This window comes from Antrostomus carolinensis, unplaced genomic scaffold (genome assembly GCF_000700745.2).
Source record: "Antrostomus carolinensis isolate BGI_N321 unplaced genomic scaffold, ASM70074v2 scaffold43221, whole genome shotgun sequence".
NCBI classification, from domain to species: Eukaryota; Metazoa; Chordata; class Aves; order Caprimulgiformes; family Caprimulgidae; genus Antrostomus; species Antrostomus carolinensis.
Genome location: NW_010295880.1, coordinates 40,737 through 61,234, shown reverse-complemented (window position 1 = coordinate 61,234; position 20,498 = coordinate 40,737). Strand labels below are relative to the sequence as shown.

Genomic DNA, 20,498 nt, shown 5'->3' with positions numbered 1-20,498 from the left:
CAATAATTTATAGTAAAAAGAACCCAAATATGAGAAAACATACAGCTATCAAATAATTGGATTTTTCTCCAAAGGTTAAGCTAACCCTGAAAAAATGAACAAGATTATCAGTCATAACCATTGTTTTAGAAAGAAATTAAGCTAAAAGCACATTAAGCCTGCAAGAAATTGTTATTAGGCTTCTCAATATCTTTTGTGAAAATGCTCTGTATTTTTAGCATGTTGAGAATATGCATTGTTAAAGGCTGCAAAGTGCTCTACAGAATAATCTTTCACTATCTCCAATAAAGATTTTTTTTTTTTTTTTTTTTCTGGACAGTATCAAATATTCACTCTTTTCCAATTATTAAAGATAAATATTAGTGATAAGATTTGGACTGGCAAAAATAATTGCGATAAAAAAGACACTCGATAGGCATTTTCATCCTTTCTAAAGGATTCTGAAACTGATATTATTCCTGTTGCATGTGCAAGCCCATTGTCCTTATTGTACTTTTACTGTCTTTGCTTTCAATTTATGTCTCTAGGAAGGTGAACTTTGCTTTCTTTGGGCTCATAATTATCATCATACCATTCTCTGCTTTCCTCATCACTACACAGTGTCCTTACTCCCCTTGAATTTTTTAAAAATATGTAATTATGGTACTAACAATCATCTTTTTTTTTTTTCTTTTGAGTTATTATATTCCATTATAAAGTAAATTTTGTGCTAACATTTTAGCATGCATAAAATCTGCTAGTCAACAAAGCAAAAGATTGAAGGCTGGAGCACACATCAAAAACAAGTATGGAGATTTTTCCAAAACTCTCAGCCTATTCATTAATAACTGTGGATTAGATCCAATACAAATGTTTAAAAATCAGGCACAGCAATCAAAATGCATATTTTCAGGGTGAAATTTGAGAGGAGATTCCGATAAACTTATGCAAAACCTCAAACTGTTCATCTTCCGGAGATGGGAGCTGTGTACTGCACAATCTCACTGGGTCTTTTTTTGTTTAGGATATTTAAATGCCATAAGCATCAGAAGAGCCACCTAAAGAAGGATAATTCACACAGATAAAAGCTATAGATAACAATATTGTGCAAAGTGGAAGAAATTGATGAAGAAATGGTCCTTTAAATGAAAGCAGAGAATACTCCATAGCCCAAAAATTTGGTTCTGCTAACTACTAACATTTTGATACCTGAAAATTCTCCAGATTTGTATAGCTGGTCCTCCTTTGGGTCCAGCCTTAACAGCAATCACGTGGGAAAAATCACAGACACAATGGCTTGTGTTGTTCTAGAAAGCTTCTCTTCTGGAACTCTTATTTCTGGAGCATAAGCATGACAGCACAATTAGTTAGGAAAAGATACTCAAAGAGGTGTGTATTTTGTGCTTAGAGGAACAGATTGTGATGTCTGTGAGAGTGTTACCTGCATGAGCTCCTCTAAGCCTATGCCTCACCTCCCAGGGCTTTGCCTTCTGCACTCATGAACTTTAGCCCTGGGAGCAAATTTCACTGCACCTAAGTGAAAAAGCTACTGACTCTAGACTTTATCACAGAGCTCCCCAAAAACTTGTATATAGATTTAGACCCTTAGACCCTTAGGCAATTCAGCTGCTTAATATTTACACAATTTTGAGAGAAGTCTGCAAAGAAAGACAATAACAGCTCTGAGGAGCTCACAGCTGCCTCTCACTGAGCAGACATATGCAATACTCTGTATTGGCCTTTCTAAGGGACTGGTGGCTTCAGACCACACATGTATTTCTACAGTCCAGAAAAAGAGATGACAAAACCAAGTACAATTAAGGACAGATCCTAGGTGCCAGAATGAAATTGAGATCTCCAGTCATCTGGAGATGGTAGCAAGTTATTTGAGGATGTTGTTATTTGAAAGCTTACAGCTATATCCAGAAAGGTTTCTTCAGTTCTAGTCAAGAAACAGCTTGTTGCAAGGAGAAAAGGATGGGATTCCTTATCCTCTGAAAGATGGAGGGAAAGATCTTGAGCAAACATCCAAGAAGTGGAAAACTCCTCTCAAAATCTGTTTTATAAATCAGGCAGATGAAACATGTTTGAATTTGGGTCCTTTCACATTTGTGTATATGAATTATCCTGTAAGATACCAGCTCCAGGGGAACCACCAGCTCCTTGTCCATTTCCTTAACCCCAGAAATAGATTTTCTCAGACATTTTTTCTCCAGAGCAAGCTTGTGAGCTTTGAATATTAAGAAAAATATTTCATACTCTCAGTTAGATACAACCAATTAACTAATTTAAGCAGCTTCCAGTTTATTTTGAAGGCTTCTCTGAATTCTATTTCTACAACCTAATGTCCCAATGCAAAGTGTAAGACATGAGTATGCCACTGGTTTCCAAAGAAGCAAGCACTGCAATTCTATGCATGGTGTTTTCCATAAAATTTTTATGGATTAAGCCTTTCCAGTAGTGAAGTACCTCCACAGTACTCCCAGCCTGGTCAGTTACACTGGCCCATGGTGAGTAGACACCTTCCACCCATGTACCTGGCATCCCTGCCAGTAATGTGCTACAGCTTCAGACTCTTTGCACTCACTGTAAAGCTAAAAATGCATTTCTTTCTTTGGGAGAAGAGATGGGGTGATGCAGAGCCCTTCTGAGATTCTTACCAATGGAATAAAAAATGGACTGTTTTCCTACACTGTCTATAAGTTTTCTTCAGTCCTAACATGATCATTCACAGAAAGATGAATGGTCCGGGTCTTCAAGCCTATTCATTCCTTGAATGTCCTATTGAGACTGACAAAATGTGTCATTAAATAGAATCCTGTTCCAGTTCCAATTAACTTCAGAGAAAACTGAATTGTAATCTCACCACCAACTACGGTGATAGATTCCTCAATACGGGCATTTACCTATTGAGAATTTGATGGATACCAGACTTGTTATTATCAAGCTGTGCTCAGTTTGGAGAAAAAAGCACACCTTAGTTTTGAAAAGCTTTACATCCTCTCACCAGTATTGCAAGCCTTCTAATACATTTTCATTTTGGTTTAATAGAAGTTGAACTTAAGTTTTATGTTTCAGCATAACAGTTTTTGTGTCTGAAAAAAATTATATTATAAATCCTACTTGTATCACTCATGTGCTCTAAAAATTCAATGATAACTAAGTAATTTTTTTCAGAAGATTCAGACGTAGTCCTTACTTTAGGGTTCTGCATTGGCACAGGGTAAAATGCTTTTATGACACCTCATCATTATTTCTCACTAAATATTACTTCTAAATTATTATTTCTAAATGTGATTTCTATCCAGACATACACATAACTCGTATTGGCATTAATACAGGGCAAGGGTACAGCTAATATTATTTCTGTAATTCTATTATTTTTTATGAACATTTTTCAGATCTTCTGGATAATAATGAAACAGTCAAGAACTCTCACAGAGCAGCAAACAGTACAGCAACTATTATTACTCAAGCTTCTTATTTAATAATTTTGTCAAAGAACAATTTACACCTTTAGTAGACTGACGTAACTAATGGCAGAATCTATATTGCACATATACTAGTTAATTCTTAAAACGCTTGCAAAACATTTGCCCTCTATAGTAAAACAACTGACCAACCTTTTTTCAGGGAAGATTCCACTTCACCTAAACCAAGAGAAAAGAACAAATGTCAGAGAAAATATATCATAATTAAAAAAACCCAAAGAACACCTACATGTTTTTTCTCACATTGACTCATTTTAATTAAAATATATATAGATTCTTTATACGCTAAATGGCACGCAATCTATTCTGAGATTTTGGATTTTTCATAACACTTTTCTCTTACTATAGAGGTTTTCCTGTGTCTGGGGTAGACAAATTCAATGCACAGTAGTAACCAAGGAAACATCCAAATCTGCTTCTGAATGTTAATTTGTGACTAAAATTTACAATTTGCTTGATTTTATACATGTTTCTGTGTTTTAAGGAAAGGCCCAGTGGTTTCATTTTAGTTACAAAAAAATAAAATGCATATGCAAGTTAGCAAGATTATAAGCAACACTTCCAGTGAAATCCAAGGCAAAAATTACTCAATTTCAGTGGAACTACGAGCGTTTAATTTCTGCTGAGTCACTCCATCTCCATGTGGGACGTGGAATTTAAAGGATTAAGCCTGGATGACTGTCGTGAGTGTGCAACTTTGGCTGCACTGACTGCAGTACACAGTGGGCATGGAGTTCACATGCACACAGTTTTTATGATATAATGCAGTAAATTGCCTACTGTCTTTTCACATTCCTGGTAATTCCACTAAAGATTGGGACTGAGATTTCCAAGTACTTCTTAGTGAGCATTCAGATCTTGAATTTTTGTATATCAGGCATTTTATGACCTTTCCTATCTGCATTAACACTTATCCAATTGAATATTTGGAAGATTTCAGATGCTTTGTGCACTATGAAATGGTGAAAATGAACACTTTTCAAATTTCAGAAAGCTCTCCGCATTTCACCTTTTCTATTTCTCAACCATATGAGAGATTGGATTTTAGCTAGTTGCAAATCATATCTCAGAATAGTATGCTCAGTTCACACACTTACATGTTGCAGCCTATTAGCAATTGTATATAGTGCTAATATGAAAAGCTCATGCATACATTTAAAAAGTAGAAATCTGATAGTATCTTAAGTTTATGAACAAATGCATAGAAGTCTGTTTCAATACATCTTGCTTTTTAGTTGTATTCTGGTATAGACAAATTGAATACAAAATAAACTACCATGAAATGAAGATGTCACTCTTACACTCATTGCTTGTCAAAGTGACCAATATGGTGTGACATGATCATCCACTTCTGCTCTACCAGGAAACTACTTTTTTTTTTTTTTTTTTTTTTTTTTCTTTCTAACAGAAAGATAGTTATTTCCAAACTTGAAATGTTAGCAACTTACTTTCATTTATCAGATTATGTCAGATGGAGAATGTTCTTATAATGCCACCCAAAATCCCCTTAGTTCAGCCAAAATATTATTTTCCTTTTTTTTGTGAGTGTTTTTTTGTTTGTTTGTTTCAATATATTGTCCTGTCATCAATATATCAAGTAAAAAAGTCCTAAATTTCTTGGTCTGTCTTTTATGTTTACTGGGGTTCTTTAGATTCTTGGTGATTAAAAGAAAAAAGCTATTGCCATTCTCTGAAGCAATGTTCTGATGCATGTTTTGGTTGTGGCTTTGAAGTCTTGTATAAATTAGTGCTCTTTACTTCAAGATGTACTAATGTTAATATTTAATTCTGACAGCTTTTCTGTAATGGTACATTAAACACGAGATGAAAGCTAACAAAGAGACCAATTTACTGATTGGAATAACCAGTAGATGCTTTATTAGTAAGAATGTTCACTTTTCATTTTGTTTGACCTTCTTGTCTGTGAGGTTAAAAGCTGAGCAAGCCAACATAATGCATGTAAAACAACAGTTAGAGTAGTTACAGAAGTCTTTACACTACAAATACCTTCATCACTGTCATCATCATCACTCCACACGATGTCAGACAGTAAAGAAATAAAGCCATAAAGCCAATCAGTGGATTCTTCGAGTGTTTCATGAATGATTCTCAGTGGTTCTGTGCTGAGCTTGTTAACAGATCTCCCTGAGTGCAGAGTTTAAAACAAAAACAGTTTGAAAAAAAACCAAACTCCTTCAGTGATTAAAGTTAACCTTCATTTTATACAGGACTAGTTATACTACCTCCTTTAACAGAAACAGGGATTGTGAATGTTAGTTTTTATTATTAAAGATTTTGAGGACAGCTCTCCTTCCTGTGCAAGACGTATAAACTGTATCCTACTGTACCTGCTGTTCGCAGAGTGATTAAGGACCCAGTGGATAATTTGATCTGACACTGTGCGCCCAGTTCTTGCTCTTCTTCTGTGGCTTAGTTGGGAAAAGGACAAATATAGATTTGATTCTACTTAATATCCGTCCGTTTAGATAATCTCTTCCTTTCATTCCAGTTTTTTCCTCTGACCCATGTCCTCTGCCTCTTGATGCCAGTTTAGGATTCACTGTCATCTGTGTCCCACTCCTCACATCACATCTCTCCTTGAGCTCCCTCCTTTACACAAGTCCTAGCTGAGGAAGTTGCTGAGCCCTGGCTTAATCACACAGACAGGTTGTATAACTGCCATGAAGTACATATAAAGGATAGGAAGAAGAAAGCTCTGTATACTTGGGCCAAAATAAACCTGAGTCCAGAATGAAGGGGAATCCAAAGTCCAAATTGTGACACAGAGACAGGCACTTTCAAACATGTACTCCTGTCTATCTGATTCTTCTCTTACAGCTTTTCTAGAATTTCTTTCACATACACTTGCACATATCTGCATACTTAACTAGTTCTTGTATTACTTCTCCTGTAGTAAGCTGGCAAATATGGAACTCTGCAGTTTAATCTGCTCCACCTTTCTGGGACCTCCAATGGAAGTGAGGCCCCTGCTCCATACTGTATCCACACTCAGGAAGTGCAACCATCAGTGCCTAATACAGGTGTTCCCTTAACAGCTTTTCCAGTAGTGATTTCACCAGATTTCTCCCTATCCTGTTTATGCTGACATAACATTTCAGAAGAACTTTCCAGCCTCTGACAGAGTATTTCTAATTAGCTTTCCATCCAGCCAACTTTTATTTTCTTGAAAATCTGTACCAAGCACCGCTTAGGAAGAGGGCAAACTCTTATTCAGTCCATGTTACTGTCCATTGTACTTGAAATGGCAGACTAAATGATTGCCCTGACTCTGTGAAGGTTTCCCACAAAAACAGACAATTGAAGGTAGATCATAAATATTGAGTCATTGACCTAGTCTTGTTCCTAGGAGTTTCAACCAAAATACACACAGAATTGAACAGCATCAAGAGGGAAACCATATATCTGTATACTACTTTCTTTCTATATGTAAATATTTTAGTAGGAAGTTAAAGTCTCTTCAGAACTGCTTCTGGTTGCAGTGTTCTGACTCACAAGCCAAATCTTAGCAGTAATCAGAAGTAGCCTCACAGCGACTTGCAGGTTACAAAGACAGGCAAAGTGCAGGCTTGAAGCAACTTCTTTGATGGCAGCAATACGAACAGTTATTTTCTAAAATTACTGTAATGAAATGTACAAGTAACTTTATTTGAAATATGAATGCATCACTAAAGAATTCCTTTTATTTCTAATTAATTAATCTGATATACAAAAGACTAGGCTGATTTTCTCTTATTTTGCATCTATTAATAATGTAGACCAAAGAAATATTTTGGTTAATGTTTTTTTAAAGATTGTATTATATCTATATAATACAATAATCTATATAATAAAATATATGCTACTGAACAATCAGGTGCATCAAATAAATTAATTGTGTGCCATGATGAAATAATTGCAAATAATTATGTATATTATCTTGATGTAGTGTAGTACTGTGTGCACTATTGTATTCAGAAATACTGAGTAGTGTAACAGGAAATATTTACTTTGCTTATCATAAGGCATTTATTTATTTGCATTGGTCTCGTATTGAGATGTAGAGATTTTATTTTTTCAACTGATTTGCCACAAATGCATTTCTTAAGGGTGTTAGCAGGAGAATGAATACCTATATTTAGGCTATTAAAATGCAAATCTGCAACTTGATGACTCCAGAGGTCATTTGCACTTTATTCTAATCTAGAGGCGCTAAGGACTCAAAGTGGACTAATAGAATGGACATGGACAGACGAATCTTAGCATAACCGAGGTTTTGATTCACGAGCAGCGATGGTTTAACTTCGGACAGCTCCTTGATTTCCACTCTGGCTGTCCACTACCCTCTACCCACTGACTGCTTAAGGATGGCTCAGTTGCTTTTATAGCCACAGGCTTTCACAGCTGCAGGGACTACAACTGTAAACTAAACAAGAATTGGTGTGACTTTATTTTATATACAAGTCTATAAACTAGCAGTTCAAGGACTGCTTCACAGGTAGCAGAGCTGTCCCCTCAAGCAGGCAAGGGAAATGCTCAGAGAAGGACAAGATCAAGAGCAGAGAAAATTATTCCAATCACCCCAAGGCAAGCCATCTTTGCTGATGAATCAGAGCCCTCAACGTCATATCCTGGTCTTTAATTCATAACATCTTCATAGCAAACTATGAAAAGGGATTAGAAATTTTAAGTGTCCAGAGGCAGAATTCTCCAGTCACACCTCAGCTAACAGGCTCACACATCAAATCCTGTTTAGCATAAAAAGTTTCAAAAAATAATTCTGGGACTGTGTAGAGGACACTTTAGTGGTATTTGCAAAATTAAGTTTTGTGAAATACTGTGAGATTGACTTGTGGTCTGATGTAAGTGGCAAAGGACTAGAAAGGTGTCTCCTTATGCATAGATCTTCTGTTTAACTTCTGCTTTATTTCCTACATTTTTTAAAAGAAGTGATAACAGTAATAATGTGTCCTAAAATGCTTAACATCACATTAGGCAACACTGAAGTGAAAGTTACTACTGATCAAATCCATGCTTTTCAGTCCCCCCACAACTTTTCCCTAGTAAAACAAAACACACAAGACACAAAGGAAATAAAGCAATTCAGAGAATAACACGTAGAGAGAAAGATGTAATTTGCCTCACACACATGCAAAGAAAGGTAACTGTTTCCAGAGGATTTGCATAGTCACAAGACTATGCAAATCGGGCCCGGTTTGGCTCAAGAGTGAAGCTGAGAGAATGCATATTTTCACAACAAAGCTTGAGCTTGGTATTTTGATGTAATTTAGGTATTTTATTTATTTATTTATTTACAGATGTCCAGCAAGAGTATAGTATGATGAATTTTTTTAGAATAGTCTTGGATTCAACACATTCAGACTGGATTAGCTGTCCTCTGACTTTTCAATTCTTGGTAGACCTTAGAACACAAATTATTTTAAAAGTAAGCTCACAGTATACTTTTCTTGCTAGCATATGTTATATAGTATGTCATATATAATTTTTAACTAATCTGTAACTATAAACTATAATTAATATATGATATATATCTATTGTGCAGGGGTAGGATCTTGAATTTAAACTGTAAAGAACCTTTATGAATAGAGTATTTCTCAGACAGGTACAGGCTGTGAAATTCTACATTTTGCTGAACTTGTAAACAGAGATTGACTCAACTGTTCTTAGATAATGTAGTAGAAAAACATGAAATGTCTGTCAAAGGAAGAAGGAGGACGGAAGGGAAAGGAAGTGAATGGTTACTCAGCAGGTTAAGCTCAGGGATGAGACATGCAATTGATATTGAAGAATTTTTTATGTGATTTCATTTAATCACAGCTTAAATTCAGATTATCCTATCTATCTAAATGTACCTGAAAGCCCTGGTGGTTTCTAGACTCCCTCAAAAGCCAGTGCAGAAAGACATTATGACCTTCAGAAGGCAAGTCTCTCGCTTTCCTCTGACATGTTTTTAGTGTTATATGAATTAATTTCCAAAGATGCCCATCCCTTTCCATTGACTAGGAAGGAAAGGAAGCCTGAAAAATTTGCATGGACATGACGTTTTATTTTCATATGGCTGAGCTATGTGACATGGTTCCTATTAGCAGTGCTGTTTCATATTTGAAACCTTCTTGTCATTGTAGACTTTGGCTAAGCACTTAGATTTGTAACTTTACATTCATAATTAATTCCAGATCAATACGACTAGTCACATTGATAAAGTATTTGTTTTCCAAAACAGTACTGGTACCACCAGCAATGCTTTGCTATAATATTTTGTTTTGTCATCGTCTTTTATTACTTGGTACATTATAAGGGATATTTTTCAGTTCAGTAAAAATTCAGCTTTACTTGTGCTGGCACTTTCACTGCTAAGAGAATAATTTAAAGTTTTGCCTTTTATTTTTCAGTAGGAACTTCAAGATTCCGGAACTTCATAGCAAATGTTAAAATTTGGAAGAGTTAAAACTGACAGAGAAAGAATCCCAATCAAATTGAAGGACTTTGTACACTACCTTTCAACAAAGCCTTATTGTAGGAAAACTCAACTGAATTTGATTGGAGAATGTTTGTTACCTGATGTATATATCTGCAAGAAAATTTAGAAATTTGTTTGGATTTTCTTTACTAAACATATGCAAATTTTGTTAAAATAATTCTTTAAGAAATAATTTCAGATGTGTTGTAGGTGTTAAATACTTCTGAAAGCTCTCTATGTATTTTGAGACTGGCTTTCATTATAACTACATCAAAATTAAACTGCTATAACTATTTGTAGCTCTCCGGTATTATTGGTACAGAAACAGTAATTTGATTCAAAATGTGAGAACAAGAATTCTCACCAACTAATTTCTTCAGTTTTGAACTCTCCTTGGCTCACAATTTTAACTCCAATTAATTTGAAAATAGAATTCATACCTTTAATGCTATTAATAACTCACACTTATAAATCAATATAAATCAATACCAATAAATCAATGAATGACAGACTACTAAAGTCCTTCAATTAGCATTAGGTACATTCTTGGGATGGAAGATAATTTTCATAAAGTGACAAACTCACTTCAGCCTCAGTAAAATTGTGGTATTTTGCAAAAGAAGAAACCTTTTTTTCATCAGGACTGATAATGGATCCTTTAACATTGGCTTGTGGAAATGGGAATTGATTAATCATGCGGTATGATTTGTTGTAGTGCCTCAAGCAAATTTAGTTATGTTTCATGTTATTTATTCCTGTGAAGTGCACAACAAAAAGTGACTAATTGATTTATCTGTGCAAATCACTTCAGTCATTACTCCAATCTTAATAACTCTGCCAGGAATGTAGTCTCTTATCAATCTTTTTCGCTTGTCAAATAGTTAAATATACTCAGAGTTCAACCTATTTTAAAGGCTGGGGTTTTTTAATGAATTGTATTGAATTACTTAATAATTGTTGGATTTTCATCAATTACGTATTTTGACAGCAGTGAACTGAATGCAATTAAATTACAAATGATGGTAATTATTTGGCGTAAAGATTGATCCATGAGATATAATCTAATTCATTGATACTGACAAGGTACAGCTGATAAAGACAGAGAATTTCTGTCATGTTTGCTAAAATACAAAAGCCTAAAACTAGTTTGTGATAATAAAACATATCCTAGTTTTAGTAAAATATTCTCATATGAGTATAGAGACCTGTATAATAATTTGAAAATTTATATATTTTTAAGGTTTGTTGTTAGTAATAGCAGTTTGTTTCTACTTTGTGCTATTCTGAAGAGTAGTATCCAACATATAAAACTCAATATACACATAAGTCTTCTGTTATTAATATCCCAATTCATCAGCGTAGGTGTCCTGAGATCATATCTTCCTGTTTCATAAACTAACATTTTTGTCATGCTTAGAGCACTAAGCTTCAGGGCAAACTCTGGTGGGTATCATTGAATTATAGGTATAAAAAAAAAACCCAAAGAAAACTCAGACTCAACATTATCCAGTAATTTCCGTCTTATAGGTACTTCAATTGTAAATATGAAGACGAGAGTCTGTAGTATAAATCTTCCCTGTTTCTTTCTAATATTAGCCTTAGACAATTATATTGAGGTCAAGTCCATAGACAAAACCTCACCTGAAATTTGACAAAGACATTTCACCCAAAAGGAGAATAAAGTAGTTATAACTAGAATCTACTTGCCAAAATTTAGAAGGAAATTCACAATCTCACAAAGTATCAAGTCATTACAGGTACTTTTGGTATAGCCATACACGTGGACAGGAATGTATGTTTAGGATGGCCTTTACATGTAATTTATATGACTTGATTTGACATCAACTGAAAGGCTTCTGATTTGATGGATCAGACCTTAATTAGGTGGTGTTTTCTGAAACAGATAGACATTTTGTGATGATGATCCATGATATTTGAGAAGTCATGGCAGTCTGGTAAAGTTCCTGCAGACTGGGAAAAGGGGAACATAACCCCCATTTTTAAAAAGGGAAACAAGGAAGACCCGGGGAACTACAGGCCGGTCAGTCTCACCTCAGTGCCAGGCAAGATCACGGAGCAGATACTCCTAGAAACTATGCTAAGGCACATGGGAAGTGTGAGGAGGTGATTAGTGACAACCAGCATGGCTTCATCAAGGGCAAATTGTGCCTGACCAGTCTGGTGGCCTTTTATGACAGGGTTACAGCATTGGTCAATAAGGCTAAGGCAATGGATGTCATCTGCCTGGACTCATGCAAGGTGTTTGACACTTTCCTGCATGACATCCTTGTCTCTAAATTGGAGACACATGGGTTTAATGGATGGACCGCTTGGTGGATAAGGAATTGTCTGGATGGTCACACTCAAAGAGCTGTGATCAACAGCTCAATGTCCAAGTGGAGACTGGTGAGGAGTGGTGTCCCTCAAGGGTCGGTACTGGGACTGGTGCTCTTCAACACCTTTGTCGGTTACATGGACAGTGGGATTGAGTACACCCTCAGCAAGTTTGCTGACAACACCAAGCTGTGTGGTGTGATTGACATGCTGGAGGGATGGGATACCATCCAGAGGGACTTTGAGAAGCTTGAGAGGTGGGCCTGTGCTAACTTCATGAAGTTCAACAAGGACAAATGCAAGGTCCTGCATCTGGGTTGGGGCAACCCCAGGTACAAATACAGGCTGGGTGATGAGTGACTTGAGACCAACTTTGAAGAGAAGGACTTGGGAGTGGTGGTGGATTAAAAGCTCAACGTGTGCCGGCAATGTGTGCTTGCAGCCCAGAAGGCCAACCGTATCCAAGGCTGCATCAAGAGAAGCATGGCCAGCAGGTCAAGGGAGGTGATTCTGCCCCTCTGCTCCGCTATTGTGAGACCCCACCTGGAGTACTGCGTCCAGTTCTGGAGCCCCCAGCACAAGAAATATATGGCCCTAGAATGAGTCCAGAGGGCCATGAGGATGATCCGAGGGCTGGAGCACCTCTCCTATGAGGACAGGCTGAAAGTTGTGGATGTTCAGCTTGGAGAAAAGAAGGCTTAGGGGAGATCTTATGGCAGCCTTCCAGTTTCTGAAAGGAACAAGAAAGCTGGGGAGGGATTTTTTACAAGGGCAGGTAGTAATAGAACAAGGGATGATGGCTTTAAACTGAAAGAGGGTAGGTTTAGATGAGATATTAGGAAGAAATTTTTTCCTGTGCAAGGGTGGTGAGACACTGGGACAGGTTATCCAGAGAAGTTGTGGATGCCCCCTCCCTGGAAGATTTCAAAGCCAGTTTGGATGAGGCTTTGAGCAACCTGGTCTAGTGGAAGGTGTCCCTGCTCATGGCAGAAGGGTTGGAATTAGATGATCTTTAAGGTCTCTTCCAACCCTAAACATTCTATGATTCTATTATTTTATCTAAAATTATCTGAAGTTTTATTTTTTCTGATTCTAAGGATTCAATTCTCTGATTATGAACACAGATCTTAACTTCAGAATAAAAAGGCAGTGCTGTTAAATGATTGTACAATGCCATTTTTAAAGGGTATTTACGAGGGTAAAATTAGTATCTCTCAACTTGCCACCATTTCCTGTGAATCTGAGGACTGAGGTGCCTCTTAGCTGACAGATCTATTTCAAGTATGAAGTGAAAATCAGGAGGAGGCTATTGCAATGAACTTTGCAGCCCCAGCCAGCCAGAGTTGGGGTTAGCAGAGAAGCAGTGCTGCCTCGTTCTGGCACTCTGCTCGTGCCCATGCTTTGTTATCGCACATGCATATTCAGAACACTGCAGGCAGAACGTCTTTACCAGGTGGTAAACAGGGATCATCGCAATGTTGTGAATAGGTGCCTATAGTGGATGTCAACAGGAGGAAACCCAGAAAGGCCAATAAAAAAAGGAAGAAACATCATTAGCAGTAACGAACATCCTCAGCTTTTGCTTGACTAAAGGAAGAAGTTAAGGAGTGAAGTGAGGAGTTATTTCATCTCTGTGGGGCTGCTGTTATGAAGCAGAAATTGCAGTTCACTAAAAAGAAAAACAATACGCTGTAGGTGAAAGATAATATAGTACGAATCAGAGCAATGTAAAAACATGGTTAAATAAGGCAGAAGTATTTTCACAAGTTGCAAACACGTTCTATTGCTGTGTCTATAAAATAATAAGTTATGTATAGTTGATTCTAGATGAATTATTTAGATTTTGTCAACAGCAAATGAAAAAAGAATCATGTTACTACAGTTGTTACTGAAATGAATTGCTGGTTTATTTTGGTTTATTGTTTAAAATTAGAAATCTCACAGATACCATTATGGACTGGAAATTTGGTTTGTGTCTTGTGTCCCATGAAGCACATTTAAGCATGCAAGACACATTTCTCTTCTTAGATCCTTCCCTATTCATTGAGTCAGTTTCTGAAATTTTGTATTTTCAACTTCATGACCTCATGAATTTTGATCTATTGCAATTTATCATCTTGTATATGCCAGACCATTTGGGATGAACGCAGCACTGCAGTACTTCATAGACTGTTATTCTTTCCAGTATAAAGTCATTTTCTGGGGGTTTATAACTCAGTTGTGCTATTTGCTAAAGAGTGAACTATGGGAAATGTCATCTGGGTAACCCTTCTTTAAACCAGAATTGGGTTTAAATCCTTTGATTGTTTTTATCGTTATGGATGAAAGTGAAAAAATATTTTGTAGGTTTTGGGTACATTAATGGAAGTCCCATCTAGTTAAATTAAGAATTTCATTAAAAACTTTGAAATGGTAAACTGTTTACTCATGCTCTGGATTGACACCTGTAACTACAGTAAAAATTATATTTTAAAAGACTCTAGCACTATTTTCATAATCTCCAAGGTGAGTACCGTGAGAGCCAACACCTTTGTTTTACAACTCATTCCTTTGTTATGTGGGATAACAATTTGGTCAGATGTTTTGCCATTAACTTAAAAAAACCCAATCCTTCCCCCCAAAAAACCCCAACAAACCATTAAAGAAAACATCTGACTGGAATCCCTGCTGCTTCTTGTAGAGCTGGGAGCTCTGTGCCTCCATGCCCTGTTAGCTCCCCATTCCTGTCATTTACAGGTATTACCTCCACAGAGATCTGCTTTTCCTGCAAGTCTCAAAAAGCCTCTTTATGGTTGAGCAAAATGAATTATCAACAACAAAGAGCCTGTTCTTTTTTCTTTTATGAAAGCAGTCATGATAAAATGGCAAGCTCACCATGCTCTATATGTGTTCTGTATTTTCACTTAGATTATTTTGTGGATAGTTTTAGGTTTCATAGATTTAGTGAGGTTTCATTAGGTTTGATTTAGTCTGTCCTTTAGGTGACTGGCTAAATCATTAACCATTTACTCTGAATATTGAGCACTGTGGATCTGAAATTAGGATGGCACTAATTATCTGTAATTGGTCACAGAGATGGCAGGGAATTCTGAACACTTTATTAGCCCATTAGCAAACATGTATTCCTGGGTAACCAATCTTTAGGACTAAAATAATCTTAAATTATTTAGTTACATTTAGCAATTAAAATATATAATCCAGTTATGTGTACAAGAAATGTGTGAAATATATTCATGAATTATGAAGTCAATTAACAAGGTGTATTTTCTAACACAAAGGATGGTAGTAATAAACTGCTTCAAAGCACACATCAAACCAAAACGAATCTTTTTCTGCATTTCTGAAAACACTGAGAATGTATAAGACATCATCTAATGTTGTGTGCTACTTACTGCATATTCATACACGCTTCGTACTGCATGAGATTCATAGTTTCTTATCTCTCAGGTTTTTGTAATGCATGTCACCTTCACACCACATTAGAAATATTTTAGTTGTGTTTATAGTTGTACCATACAGCACGAGAGGAATGCAAGTTTCCATTTCTTTCCTCAAAGGAATGAACATAACATATTAAAGCGAGACACTGCAAAATTTAATTTCCTTCTTCTACATAGATAGAACACAGACGAATCTTTCAGCACTCATCTAATTCTTTTTTCATGCTTTCCTCAAAATCCACTGCCAAAGCTAACTTGCAGATGCTATCTCTGTTTCAACTTTGGAACAAACTGACACATAACCACCAAAGAGGCACAGCTTTACACGTATAGCCCATAACACAGGGTCCTCCTGTTAGACTTTGTATCATAACCAGCACCCACTGAATACCATGGAGTACTATAGAATGTACAGTAACTATGTTCTAGATGTGTAAAAGTGCACAAAATACATCTTAAATGTTTCTATGAGTGGAGTTTGAATTCACATAATCTAACTTCAACTGCCTTCAACCAAAGTTAACCTCAGCTTCCCTCAGTTCTAAAGGCTCATTTTCAAATACTGAATAGAAAGAATCTTCCAAAAAGCAATTTACCACATCTATTTGAGGATGAAAACAAATGCCTAATTTACATATAGGTATCTCTGAGACAAATTTAATCTTATATAAATTGAAAAAAATTACAAAATTTGAGAGTTTACTTCTAAAAGAATGTGAAATCATAGTAATCAAGAAGTAAAATCTATGGGTTGGCACTCTAATAATAGAGGAAAAGTGAAGTTCATACTGATAAATTAAAAGAGTACATAAGAGCTAAAATATATATACTAATATTTTGTGTCTTTTTGGAATTATTTGCCATTAAGAAAATGGGAGTAAAATTGTTAATTGTTGAAACAGGTAAACAATACTTGAGTTCAAGTCTAAAATACTTCCTACTCTGCTGATGTGTTGTGTTTCTACTGAGCTCCATGAATCTCTGTGTAATCTAGATAACTCATAACTTAGGGCATTACACTTCCTTTATTGGCCAGAAGCTAGCAGCTCTATAGTGTAATCAGGAGGAACAAATCCATGTATATTCCTCAGCCACACAGTTCCTAGCCTGGTTTATTATGTCAGCCCACTCCTGTTTTCTGACACAGTCAGTACTGTGCAGTGTAATCACTACTAGTGGCTCTGTTTTGGAGACAGTAATATCTGGCACAGAAACGTAGTGGAAGTCTCTGGTGGGAGCCCATAGGTCACAGCCAGCCTCACTGTGGAGGTGTGTAGCACTTTACCCATCCCTCCCAGAGTTCTCCCAGCTCAGGTCCTTGCTTCCCACAAAACTGGCAAAGGGCTGATTCTGTAGATGTGCACAGTATGCTTTTAAGTCATCCCACTAGGAATCACTATGAAACAATTGCACAAAAATAAACAGGATTAACTGTATGAATGATTGAAACCTGACTGCAAAGGTCCACAGATCCACTCCTCATGTGTGAGGACAGGAGAATCTACCCCTTAGCTATCTTTGTGTCTCCACTGAGATCTCTGGCTAGGTGTTTTCTAAATACCTCATCTGGTTCTAACAGACATTTTAATGAAATTTTGCAATCATGTAGACGTTAATCAGTAGGCATCTCTGGAGTTCATCTAGTGCAATCCTTCTCAGTGAGGGACTGTTGCCAACACTGGATCCAGCCAGCCATGGCCATCTGGCCAGGTCTTGAACACTACCCAGGTTGAAGAATCCACAGCTCCACTCAGCAATCTGTTTCAGTGCTGTACTTCCCTCTGGGTAAATAATTCCCTCCAAGTGAAGACTTCCCTCCCTGCCAGAGTTCAATGTGCACCTTTCAGAAAGCAATTTGTGGCCATATCTTCCTTGTTATATCAACTGATACAACAAGGGCATCATCTTGTTAACCGTTCGTCCTCTGTCACCTTTGTAACTGCCTTTCAAAAAGTTGCAGGCTGCTCCTAGGTCACCTCTCAGTTTCCTGTTCTCTAGACTAACTGAGTTCAGCTCTCTCAGCTTGCTTCATTCATATGCTATGCATACTTCCTAAATTTGAACTTCATGGAAATTCAGGTAAAGAAATGTGAAAGAAATTGAATGTACTGACTTATGAAAGGCAAGTGTTATTTCAGGAAAAATACACTGAATATTATGTGTTTTATAGATTAAAAATATACAGTTGAATATAATTTCTTTGTCATCTTTCATTTACATTTGAAAACTAGGAAATTAATTTTAATCATTCTTGCAAAACTAAACTTACAGACCTGAAAATAAGTATTCACTTTTTTTTAGAAAGGTCTGATTGTTCAAAGAACAGCGTCAAACCCAAGAGAAAATATTACTGGGTTTTAGAGTTAAGGAATCACTTAAAAATATACTTCAAATTTTACTTTTTATATTAAAAGATGACATTACCTCCACTGGAGGCAAACGGCCAAACTGTCAGAGGGTAAAAATCAATAATGCCAGCCAGGTGATCCTATGCAAAATCTTCAGCTGTTTCCATGGAATTTTTTATAATTCAGTGGTTTTAACCTGGAAAAATCAGACTAAGTAGGAACTCAGGAGTTGAAACCCAAGGGTCATGGTAAGAGCTATATAACCATTGTTATATATATGAAAATACAGAAAATAGTCTAATAAATCTTGGTCTGAGGGAGCACAGCAGTTCCTTTTCAATATTTCACCATTGATATCTGATTTAAATGCTGGTTTAATTAATCACTTAGGAAGAGAAATATCTTTGAGAAGGAAAAGAAACGAACTCATGAACTCGAAATACTGAAATATCATCTCTCAACAATCTCCACAAAATATGAATTCACCCTGCAGATTAAATTTTACATTATTTTCTTTCTACAGCCTGGTCTGAAAATGTCAGTTTCCATCAACACTTGTGGGATTTAATTTCATTTAACCAATACAACATGAACATCAGATTTCCATCTGCTTAGAAAGTTTCCTTCAGTCCCCAGTATGAATACAGATTCTCATTGCTTAGCTTTACTCTGAATGGTATATTGAGCATGTGTGAGCTGACCGCCAGTTCAGGAATTGCTTGGTTTAAGAGTTTAGTCTGAGTTATGCTCTGCTTGTTGAAAATATATTAAGAACTTGACTGACTGATTGATAGTTAATATGAAAAATTAAAAGCAGATATGGTGTTTTCTCTCCCTTGGTTTATATCTACATTGTGGCATTAAGTGTATGGTGTCCAAATTAAAATCTGATGCCTGTTTTGGGAGGATTGCTCAAAGGTAACTTTGTTTTGCTGGGACTCAAGTGACTTCCTTCTGAAAACAAAGACAGATAAGAAGCAAACAATTTAAGAGAGGTTTGTGATATGTTTTCTCCACATTTCAAGCTTCTGTGTCATCCATTGATCCAGGATTTGTCAGTTTCTTTCAAGATCTATCTATGTCTCAAAAGCTTTTTAAGTAAACCTTGAGGTCAATATTGATAGATAGCAGGGCAAAAATCTATGGATTTATCAGTAAACTAATAAAGTCCAGGAAATTAACTTTGAAATACCAACTCAATTTGTTTTGAATTAAAAGGTTGAAGTCTAAATTACAACTCCTAGTTAATTATTGTGACAAATGTGGTAACTTTAGAGCTGAAGTTCTTATTTGAGAAAGTAAAGGATCCTAAATATTTGTTTTCTGTTTCTCATACATGTTTCCCAGTCATTACAGGCTGTTTACTTCACAAAAGTTTTACTGCTGAAGCAGCTTGCTGAACATTATGCATTCTTTACAAACATAGGTAGTTAATTTATTTTATTTTTCATTATATACCACTGCCAGATACAAGGCATAAAAGTCAGGTAGCAGTGAGGTAATTTCTATGTCCCATTCCTTTCTGTCAGTTTGCCAAGTCTTAAACTACGCTAGAATTATTGCATTATTGAAGACAAGGGTGTGACTTAGCTAATATTAAAAATCTAGTCCTCTGTGCTTATGGGTTTTGAAGACTAATTTAAGGTTAATATGTTTAGAAATGACCTTTTGCATTTTTCTTGTCACTGAGTTTTGTAAGCAGATGCCAGAATACTCAAGGTAACCATGAAAGACTTTAAAATACATTTCAGAAAATGTGTGAATTTTATTTTTCTTGAAATAATTTTAAATAGAAATTGCAAAATAGAAATCTGACCATATATGCTTATATACCTACTATATTACTGTCAAAGTACACATTTTGACAAAAGATAGGCTGCAAAATGAAGACATTTAAATTATGAAGATGTATGAAGTGTAAACTAATATGTTCTGACATTTCTCACAATATTTCCATTCTTGGTAAACTCAGCAGAGACACTGCTGTCTCCAGGAAGGTGAGACATATGCATATTTATATAATACACATGGCTTAATATTTTTTTTAAATTTTAATATAGCAGATGTCAAACAGAATATGCTGAATTTTACCTGCAAAGGCTTTGTAATCCACCAAGTCAAACATTACAATAGCTACTGCTGACCAGGTAACAATCAAAGCAACAACAAGAAGCCATGCTGCTGGTGAGCTGAACGTTGCCACGAGGTCTTCTGTAACTGATTTCTTGCCCACTTTCATGGATGATGAGGGAACGGATCCGTTCTTACCATCTATTATTGTTGTGGTTGTAGACATACGTCCTAGGCAAATAGTCAAAGCAGAGGAAATAGAATGTAACATTTGGAGCCTAAAAATCAAAGAATATGAGTCTTGTTTTGAAATCACTCTGTAATCAGAATATTTAAAATAAACGTAAATATTACATTA

The 20,498-nt window shown here is 36.1% G+C and overlaps 1 protein-coding gene across 1 annotated transcript in view; it reads right to left on the bottom strand.

Annotated features, from left to right (window-relative positions):
* Positions 1 to 5,454: 5,454 nt before the first annotated feature.
* LOC104532805 (triadin-like) overlaps positions 5,455 to 20,498 on the bottom strand; it is a gene marked incomplete at its 3' end in the record, with an annotated part of 45,379 nt that continues 30,335 nt past the window's right edge. The window contains exons 2-4 of the mRNA XM_010178097.1: positions 20,162 to 20,371; positions 13,733 to 13,774; positions 5,455 to 5,615 (exon numbers count right to left, since the gene is read on the bottom strand). Coding sequence (XP_010176399.1) covers positions 5,455 to 5,615; positions 13,733 to 13,774; positions 20,162 to 20,371 — 413 coding nt within the window. The remainder of the gene's footprint in view (positions 5,616 to 13,732; positions 13,775 to 20,161; positions 20,372 to 20,498) is intronic.